The 10,187-nt window shown below is 39.9% G+C and overlaps 1 protein-coding gene across 4 annotated transcripts in view; it reads right to left on the minus strand.

Annotated features, from left to right (window-relative positions):
* Positions 1-10,156, minus strand: part of LOC112149231 (F-BAR and double SH3 domains protein 2) — a 51,590-nt gene extending 41,434 nt beyond the window's left edge. For all 4 annotated transcript variants that reach the window (XM_024276815.2, XM_024276814.2, XM_024276812.2 and 1 more), the window contains exons 1-2: positions 9,238-10,156; positions 1,702-1,799 (exon numbers count right to left, since the gene is read on the minus strand). In XM_024276815.2, the coding sequence (XP_024132583.1) occupies positions 1,702-1,799; positions 9,238-9,258 (119 nt within the window). In that variant the 5' untranslated portion in view covers positions 9,259-10,156. The remainder of the gene's footprint in view (positions 1-1,701; positions 1,800-9,237) is intronic.
* Between the last annotated feature and the right edge of the window lie 31 nt (positions 10,157-10,187).

The following is a 10,187-nucleotide window of genomic DNA, read 5'->3' on the forward strand; positions in this document are numbered from 1 at the left end:
ATATAATAAAGAATTACAACAACATACTCTGATTGCTTTCAGCAATCAGACAATGAAAGCGAAACAACCTGCTAACGTGAATCCATATAAAACAGGATATCAGCTTATTTTTTGCAATTGGGACTAAAATGAGAACAACAGCCAAATATTTAAATAAAAAAAAATTCCAAAATATGTTGTCTTAATACATATAATAATTGTCATTACAAAATCAACCCTTGTGCTATCCTAAGTGTGTTGACGTTGGGAGTGGGATCATCTGCACCCCATAAGACTTTTTTCTTCAAAGATTTTTGATTTTCACTGGTGTCTGTGGCAGACATGAAATCCTGTCCACCTTCATCCACATTTGTCATGGCATGGATAACTTGTCAATGTAAGGCTTGGGTCATCTGGACCCAACAAGATAGCACAAGGGTTAAAGCATGTTTTTGTCCAGATTCCACTTTATTTCTTTCTTTTACAAGTTGAGTTACCAAAACACTCCATACATTTGCTTCTGATCCGGCCCTTCTGACAAATTTTAGAACCCTTTTTGGCCCAAACTTTCAAAAGTTTGCCCACCATGGGAACTCTGACTAGATTCAAAACAGTTTATTTAAATCAAACCTGTTTCTTTCTTTTACTTAGTCCTAAATTAATTCTTTGTAAACCCTGACTGCAACTTTAAGGTGTTTTTTTAATGTTTTTTTTTTAGTTGGTATTTTACCTTCAGTAAATAAAAATTAAGGTTTTAGGAAAAGGTTGTTGCCCGACACCAGTTTGAACATTGGACATACTGGACACTACTGCACCAAGATTCATCCAATATGAGAGTTACTAAATGCTTAAGAATCATTCTGAGAAAACACTCCCAGTAGCTTCTTCTAATGTTGAAGATCACAACAGCAATTTATAAACCTTTCATCACAGCTTAATCACTAACTGACGGGAAGAACTAACATACACTGTGGTTGCTTATGTTTACTGGTTTCACTCTCTCCCACAAGTGGGGCCGCAGCCTTGTTCACTTTCCAAAAGCCCTGCAGCATTGAACCAATCTGCTCCCAAACAGCTGGATCAGCCCTCTGGAGTCCAGCAAGGAGAGGGTGAAACCAGGCCAGGTAAAAAGGAGGAGCAAGGAGGAAGACGGAAATGAAGACAAATAAGTAGATATAAAGTCAGTTCTCATAAATAATTGATGACTTGTCAAAAGGAGAAAGGAGAATGAGAGAAAGAAAGCCAAGCTCTCTCGCTCCCATCGCCAAATCTAAAAGGGAAATCTGCCAACAAACACACGTCACAAGTAAATAGAGCTCAGCCAAAAGAAATTTGCTAAAAAAATGAATATAGGCCCAAAAAACCAACAGTAAAAGAGATTAAAAAAACAGGATGGAGCAAAAGATGAAAGACAAAAAAATTAGAAAAGATGAGGAGTGTATAAAAACAATGCCACTGAGCAGGAAGAAGGCAGCAGGAAATTCCTTCATCGTTTTCCTGACCCTTTGTACAGTGAAAATTCTGCTGCACGACAGTCTTCCTCCTCCTCCTCCTTTTCTCATGCCACTTCTCCATAAATCCTGAGCTCCTTCTTCCTCTTTTCTCGCTCTGTCCGCGGTCTCTTCCATCATGGATTTGTAACTGTCAGCCGTTCCCGTGTGATGAGTTTTATTTTTCATTTGTACACTCTGTCAGACGCGTGTTTCAGAGACATGTTCATACCTCATATCTTCAAGCAGGTCACATTCAGTCTGATGTTTAAAGTGCAGTCTTGTCATCTGCTCCGTGTGAGTGTTTTTTAGCTCCTGTGTCACTTTGACCTGCAAAAAAAAAGCAAAACAAAGGATCCATCACTTGTTTATTCCATTTCTCTTTAAACACACCAACAGCAAACGTGCTAAAACGAAATAAAAATGAAACTATGAGGTCTTGGAAATATCTCATTCTTGATGTTTGTTCCTGGTAGTGATAAAATGTGCAGTATGAGAGGAGCTTCTTCCTTTATCAAAATGATGAACATGAATATTTAATCATCTACCCATTCATCCATTATCCTTTTATGGTAGAACAGAATCTCATTTCTGGAATGAATAATAAACACAAGAATAAAAACCAGAACTCTGTCCCCTCCTATAGAACCTAGAACCATTTAGATGCACTGTAACAAATTAGCATGAAGATCTAGTAACTGTATGAGAACCCCTCCCCACAGGTGTTCCAAACAGGAAGTACCTGCTGGCTCCAAGAAGCCAAAAATCCTATCGAATTCTAAAGAGAAATAAACAGCTATTACTCAGTCATTCTATTCTCAGAATAACCGTTACTGCTCTGCTACCTTTTTTTGAAGCATTTTTTGATAATCCCAATATGTTTTCATGATATTTTCACATTATTCAAGCTATTAACTGACAAATCAGATACCTCAATAAGAGTAGGTGGCATCACGTTTAACGTTCGACACGTTTGATTTAATAGATTTTGTGTAGCAAGTTTTCAAGTTGTTGGGTTGTGGACTTTAACAAGCTCACTCCTGATTGGCCAGAGAGGTTGCCATAGAAACGTTGACTCAGAAGAACGCAAACCAATCACTGCTTACTGATGATTTCTGGCTCCAATATGGCGGGATCCATATCGTTGAAAGATGTTAACTGAATTAAAATATTTCAGCTGGAGCAAGCCCAGAAGTAAACCATTTTCCATGGGTGACGTCACACTCACTCGCTCCAGTTCTAATGCATGGTCAAATATTGGATCTGAACCTGCCGCCCTCAGGAACCTGAGCCAGAACTATACAGACGGCTCAATAAACACCTTGCGCCCTGGCACACCCTCAAACACCACCATCATACTCACGCCTGCATCTCCAGACTGAAAGAATACACACTTGGACCTTCATAATATAATATAACGCATTTATGCTGGCTGCTGTTCCTTCATGTCTTCTGATAATTTACCCAACCGTAACAGAAATAATAATTCATGTTGTTTGTTTTGCTCTAAAGTTAAAACTTACAATTTATCTTGCCGTTTTTCAACAATCACAATTACATACTTAAATAAAAAGATTAAAGGGAAAGATTGGTAGAGGTTCTCTTTTATCCAGGTGATATCTTAAAGTTCAAGCATGGCATCTGGACTTAAATACATCTGGATTATACGGGAATGGAATATAACTGGATTAATAGATGACTGTGTTTTGCTGTTGTTTATAATAGGACTGGATTTCACTTAAGAAAATCTATATCAGTTTGTCAAGTCCATTAATCAAATTAATAAATAAAACTATCTTTATAGGTTTTCTTGTAAGAAACTATTACTTAAACAATGAAAGTTCTCCCTTTAGTCATAAAAACCTGTTTTATTTACCAAATAAAACTGGTTTTAGATAAAAATTTAAAAACAATTTGATTTTAAATCATGAAATGAATTGAGTCTTGAACATGACAATCATCTTGATTCGGTGTTTTGATACTCAGCTTTAGTATTGACCTTATAAACCTGTGAATCTTTGATCCAAGCCCTTCATAAGCTGAAGCATGTGTTCTAAGAGATTGTAAACATGTCTTTATTTATCAGGTGTTATTTATGTAAGATTGTAGAGCTCCTGGAGGAACAGATCCACACACACTCTCCCACCAGTAATCAGTTGGTGTAATAACGTGTTGGGTATTTGTCAGCCTTCTGGAGATAATGGTGGGCTTCATCTGAAAGACGAGAGGACCGAGGATTCTGCACAGCAGCAGTGAGAACACCTTAGTGAGCATCTCAGGAAAAATCACAACTGTCTTCTAGCCCAGAGAAATGAGGCGTCTGGTGCTAAAGCAGACAAAGTCTCAGAGCAAACCCTTTAAATACACACACAAGGCAAGCATCTGCACAGCATTACTGTGAAGGTCACAGTGATTGTTGGGTAAATTCCACCACCTATTCACCAGACTCAGCGGGCAAATTCATGACGGTTCCAGACAAAACAATCAACAACTTTCTATGCAACGCACTGCCAGTCGCTAACATGGACGCGCATGCAGCACGCCAAACGCAGCACACTGCCACTCTGGAGGTAGAGGTGTTTATCAGAGCAAGAGCATGCCGACAGTCAGAAAGAAACAGGCAGAGAGACAGGCAGAAGGTGAGACACAGAGGTAGAGGTCAACTGAGGCAAAAGATGAGAAGCTCATATACTGACTGATTACTACGGATGCAACGATCCACTTCCCCCACGATTCGGTTCAAACCTTGATTTTGGGTCATGGTTTTGTTGAGATTCGATTTATGATTTGTGGATTGCAAAACAACAAAATAAAAAAGAATATATACAGGTATTCAGTAAGGGTGGATCAATTCATTTTCCTCTCAGTTTGGTTTAGTGATGTAATATACTGTTCGGTTTTAAACTAAAAACTGTGGCATTCCTTGCAATTACTGCAGAAACTCCATACAAACCGCTGTAAAGATTCAGAAAAAACACAGAGGACAAAGGCACAAAGACAAAAGATGAGCAGAGAAATATAAAAAATGTAGATTCTTTTGTCAGAACAAATATAGATCAGCAGTAGAGATGTTCAGTTTCAACACTTTATTGAGTTTAAAATTTAAATATACCACTTTGCCTTCTGGAAACAACCATATATTTGATTAGTAACATATATCTGATAAACTATCAGAGGTTATGCCTCTTTTATAGCTCATAGTTAAACCTTAAAAGGTATAAATGATGGAAAATAGAGTTAAAATATTGCAGCACCCATAACAACTGTCTATAATTATTCCCACTACTAGACCAGATGTAGTAATCTATGTGGATTATATATATGTACTTCAAAGAAATACAGAATAAAAATATCTCCTGGTGGAGAAGTATCTGAGGCAGCATGTACTGTAAATTATGTCTGGTCCACATGTATGGTGTGATGAGAAGGAAGGCCAAGAGCCTCCTTACAGAGAGCAGCTGGTTGACAAGGACGACCTGGAGAGACAGCGAGCGTGATCGACACAGAAGGAGAACATCCTGAAGCAGAATACGTCCTCACAAACATTCCTCACAGAAAACTGAGAATGTTTCAGAAGGATTTGACTGCTGTCACATGGAATAATAGCTATGAATCAAAATAAATTTGAAACCATTGAATTCTTTAAATCCCAGTTGTTGTGTACGTCTCTGTGTTACACAGATAAATGAAGAGCGTCTTGAAGCGTGATAAACAAAAACTGTGTCCGCCCAGAGGCGGCCATCTTTAATCCAAGCCACATAAAAACTAATATACAAGACTCAAACAAGCTCAGTTTGTAAGCAGATGTGCTGAAACACGGAGAAGACACTTAAGGGGTTTTATCTGTCGTGCCAGCAGAGGAATTACTTGTGTCCGACAGCCAGACGCTCTCTGCATTGACTGGGTGGTTGAGGTCTGAGTGCACTGACTGGCTTCATCACATCAGCTGTTTAGACAAATGTGCTGTAGCCTTTGAGAGTATTTTAGGAGATTCCCTAACTCACACAGAGGACCGGAGTAAAAAAAACAGTCAGCTTTAAATATGAAGGAGCTGGCTCTGGTGTTTGTGTTGACATGACGTGGCATGTAGAAGCACATACAGGGCACCAGAGGATACGTGATAATGAGAGGATGAGGAGCAGAGGTAGAGCAGAGCGTGGAAACTGCCTATTAGGCATCTACTTGAAGACAACACAAAAGTAAACGACAAGCTGGAACTCACTTTCCCATGTGCAGGAATATTAATGACTTGTTCCTCCAATGGCTTCTCTTGTTTTATGAGAATATGTGATGATCGAGGAGCCAACTTAAAGCTATAAAAGACTTGATGAAAATTGTGCTTTTGGTGTTCTAACATGTTCTCGTGGCATTTCTCTGATGATGGATGACATTTATGAAGAAAATTAAGCTTAAAATGGCATTTCTGTGTATTTCTTATTCAAATCAAGAATTAGGAGAAGAGGAAAAAATGTTTAAAAAATATGCTGCCACGCACCAGGCATTTGATGTGCATTCAAACCCATGGTATTCACACTGGACAAGTTGGAAGGGGCTTCATCTTTTTCTACTATTAATTAGAATATTTCCACCACCTATAGTTAGAGGATGCTTGGCGTGAAATGTCAAAGTGGTGCATATCTTGTGATTTGGGCACAAACAAGTCAGTTCATTGCTAGCACCCTTGCAATAGTGGATATGTATTACCATCATGTCAGGAGAGTGGCCTTGGTTTCACTTTATTCGGAAAACAAACACAAACATTGTCAGGCTCAAACCAGAGTCAGGTAGACCAGAGCTATGCTCTGACTTTGATTAATTTCACCGTGTCACTATCAAATCCGAGTCCATGATTGGTCAAAATTTGTCTCAATTTATCTGGCAATGTGTGCTAAATGGTCACACTTTTTGTATGTAGAGCCCAAAAATGGTCATAAAAACTTGCGTATCTATGTGAGAGCCTAAGAGTTTTGGACATAGAAGCCCAAATGCACGTTTACATAGACTTTTCAGTGGAAGTGGCCGTTTGAACGCACTTTGGTAAGGGGGTGTGTCCATAGCTTGCTGCATCCGCCTGCAGACGACTAGATCCATGTATGACTTGGTTTTCCGTGTACGAGCTGACATCTGGATCAAAACTGTACGACTGGATAGCTCCAGTATTGCTCACCCTTTTTGTTGGACCAATTATGTTAGTTTGGAGGTGTGAGGGGATGTAAGCTAGTAGTACATAGAGAGCTTTCAGAAACAGGGAGGGGAAGGGGGACGGGGTTCCTCGGTGCCTACAGTCCCATACACCCCTCAAGAGGCGAATTTATAACGAACTGCTGCTGCTCTACAGAAATTATTTCCTAGAAAGCAACACAAGTTTTTTCAGTTTGGCTAAAAACGGCACAAACATAATGAAAAGACCTCCAGGAACGCTTTAAAAATAGATCAAAAGATGATCGGAGTGGGTATTTAAGGAGTGTAAACAAATAGTTCAATTTCCAACATGTTTTTTAAAAAAATGACCACATTGCTGAACGGTCAATCAAATAAAAATGTTTTTTTTAACCTCGCTAACATATCCCTCTCAATTTTCACCTCTTAGCACATTAGTGGGGCTCAAAACACAACTAAAGACAGTCTTGCAACAGTTATATGGCAGCTAACAGGCAGAACTTCAGTTCAGCACTGAAGCAGATCAACACAGACACTCCTCTGCTGAAAATAGGCCAATGGCAAAACAAATTACCAGCTGCAGAAGTGATACGGTGTAAATTTACTGCTCCCCACAACTACAATTAGATGCTTCACTTGGATTTGTCTTGCGTGGCAAAAAAAATTGTGTTCGATGGCAATCATGGTGATCCTCCAAAATAAGAAGGCTGTGACTGCTGTTTAGTGAACGCAGCACACTAATTACTAATGAGTAGCACTTTTGGCCTTCTTTTTTGTAAATCTTTTGAACATCATAAAGTAGCAAAACACATATTTGAGGGAGAGACTTTCAATGGAGACAGTGGCTAGAACTTAGAATGCAGTTCGTCTATGCCGTCCAGTCAGAAGACTCATTTTACTAGATGTTTTAATCTTCAATATGAGGAATAAGATAACTAGATAACTAACTAACTAATAAGACTAATTAAAATGTCCATACATAAATGAGTATTTTACTTGCTTCTTCTCTCCAATAGTGTCATTCTTTTGTCCTACACAAGGGGTGTCCAAACTTTTTGCAAACAGGGCTAGTTTAGTTGAGGTGAATATGTTTGAAAGCCAACCAATCAGCTTGCATTCTTTGAAACTTTTTAATAACATTAAATGCAAATTATATTCCTAATGATATTTTTTCTGTAAAGGAGTACTATTGTTTTCTTTGTGTAGAACAGTTCTAAATATTTTTTTTACCAAATTACTGTGAAATTTATATTTGGAGACTGGAATTAAAATTGAAAAAGTGTCTGGGAAAAAAAGTTTTGTCAATATTAAACCTGGGTTCTCATGAAATATTACCTATTATTTATTATTAAATGATCACTGTAAACTTCTAAATTTAAATCACGTGAACAAGGAAATAAACCAAATAGGTATTTTATTCAAAACACTGGTTTTAAACTGAGAAACAAATCTGTTGATGTCATTTACAGACGACATTTTAGAAATGAGCTAGCTAGTGACACATAAGGATGCTGCAACAGTGTTGCCTCATTTGTAACCCATTCACAATCATGAAATCATTTCGTTTTTGAAAAGTTAATATTGATTTTATGACAGAGAAATTTGAATGCGGGTCACAATTGGCCCACTTCCGGGCTTTGGACATGCCTGTCCTACATCATCCATTCAACTCACAAATACTTTATTTTTGAAAGTCATTTCTATAAGAGATACAGGTACTGCACTTTTAAATAGTTGTATCCTGAAAGTAAAACTTTTTATGAAATAAATTGTTAATATTTAAGTGTTCTTTGATCTTTAAATGTATCAGAATTGGCACAAATTAAGAGAATGGGAATAAAAATGACTGCATCTCTAACTATATTAGAATCAGCACATGCATCACTCTGACCTCCATGAATGACATACAAACTCACCCAAAATAAAATATAAATAAAACCACGTGTCAGTGTTTATCCTACAACCATGCAGGCGTTCATAGAGTATAACATCTCAGAAGAGCCTGCTCTGAGGATCAGATTTCCTCCTCTCCATCACTTCCTTCCATCCTATGAAGAGCAGGAGTTTGACAGAAACGGTCTCTACTGCATGGCGGGGGGGTCTACAGGGACAATCAATAACCGTGGATCAGACATGGGCCCCGCTTCGTGCTGTCTTCTCACGTGAAATGATGCGACTGTGCTCGGAGATTGACGCTTTGAAATGTGAACTAAAAAAAATCCTACAAAAATCGGTTCGATTTTGGTTTCGCCGTCTCGTTATCGTTGCTCGCGCGTGGTAACGGTACACTAATGCGGGTGTTTTCCGGTCGTCCCCCCCTCTGCCTCCCCGGTGCGGTGCTTTGTCTCCTCCGGCGCCTCGCGGCTGTTTGACGGCTGGACAGATGCACGCGCGTGTCACCGAGGCTCGCCGCTCGCCTGGCTAGCTCGCTTGCTAATGTTGGCTAGCGGTGCATCTCTTCCCCCCCTGGCGGGATTTTAAGCCCCCTCAGACGGCGTGCAGCCTTTTTTATTTTGTGAGGCTGAACCCGCGTCCAGATGTGCGGCTGCGCCGCCGCCGTGTCTGTGTGGTTGTCGCTCCGACATAACGGACCGTAGAGATCACTCACCTTCCGCGGCGGGGGCTGCATTTTGCAGCGTTGACATGAATGGTATCTCCCCGGTGAGATGTACTGTAATTCCGAAAGGAAATCCGAATCAGCGCAAGGCTGATTTTTTTTCCTGCTTTTGGATTAAAAAAAATCCTCCCCTCGGTCGACAAGGGAGGGAAGACGGGAGTTAAACTTCCACTTCGGCCGCCATGATTGATGATAGATAGCCAGCTGGACAGTGAAGCTCCGGGGAGACGCCGCACACACTTGTTTTGGCTGCTGCCATACGAGAGTCCTGCGCGGCCGCGAGCAGTGGAGGGCAGGCGGGGAATAAAGAGCGGGGGAGGAGAGGAAGGGGTGGTGGGCATTAACGGGGAGCCCTGTCCGCCGCCAAGCCCTACGGCGCCACCGTGCGGCCGAGAAGCGCGCGACAGCTAAAGCCGGATGAAGCACGCGGGGATAAAGGAGTGATGACATCACGGGCGACCACTTGCTGTAGTTTGTGAGTCTGCGCCTGCGCGGGCCAAAACCTCTCATCCACAGACAGGTCACACTGAAAACCCAGGAGGTCAACTTTACTGTACATCTCTGAGTTTTTAAGTTTGTAACTTCTGTTGAACTTGCATTTTAATTGATTAAATCTTCTTTTTCGTACCACGTTGACCAAAATAAAACATTTTTATTCTATTCTGGCCTCTACCCAGTTTTCCACCAGAAGTTAATGAATTAATTTTTATGGAAAACAAATTGTTATATATTTTGCAGGTATATGAAGCCTATATTTAATGCAGTCTGAGATGCTACACATATGGGTTGTGTCCAAATTCCTAACCCACTCCCTTAGTGCAAAAAAAGGAAAAAAAGAAAAGTATACTGTAGTGCGCTATATATATCCTGGATAATAAACTAATTCCACCCTCACTACTTTTGTTTTTTTAAACAGCAAATATGACGTCCCTCTTTTCCCC

The sequence above is a fragment of the Oryzias melastigma genome, linkage group LG13 (assembly GCF_002922805.2).
Source record: "Oryzias melastigma strain HK-1 linkage group LG13, ASM292280v2, whole genome shotgun sequence".
Classification (NCBI taxonomy): domain Eukaryota; kingdom Metazoa; phylum Chordata; class Actinopteri; order Beloniformes; family Adrianichthyidae; genus Oryzias; species Oryzias melastigma.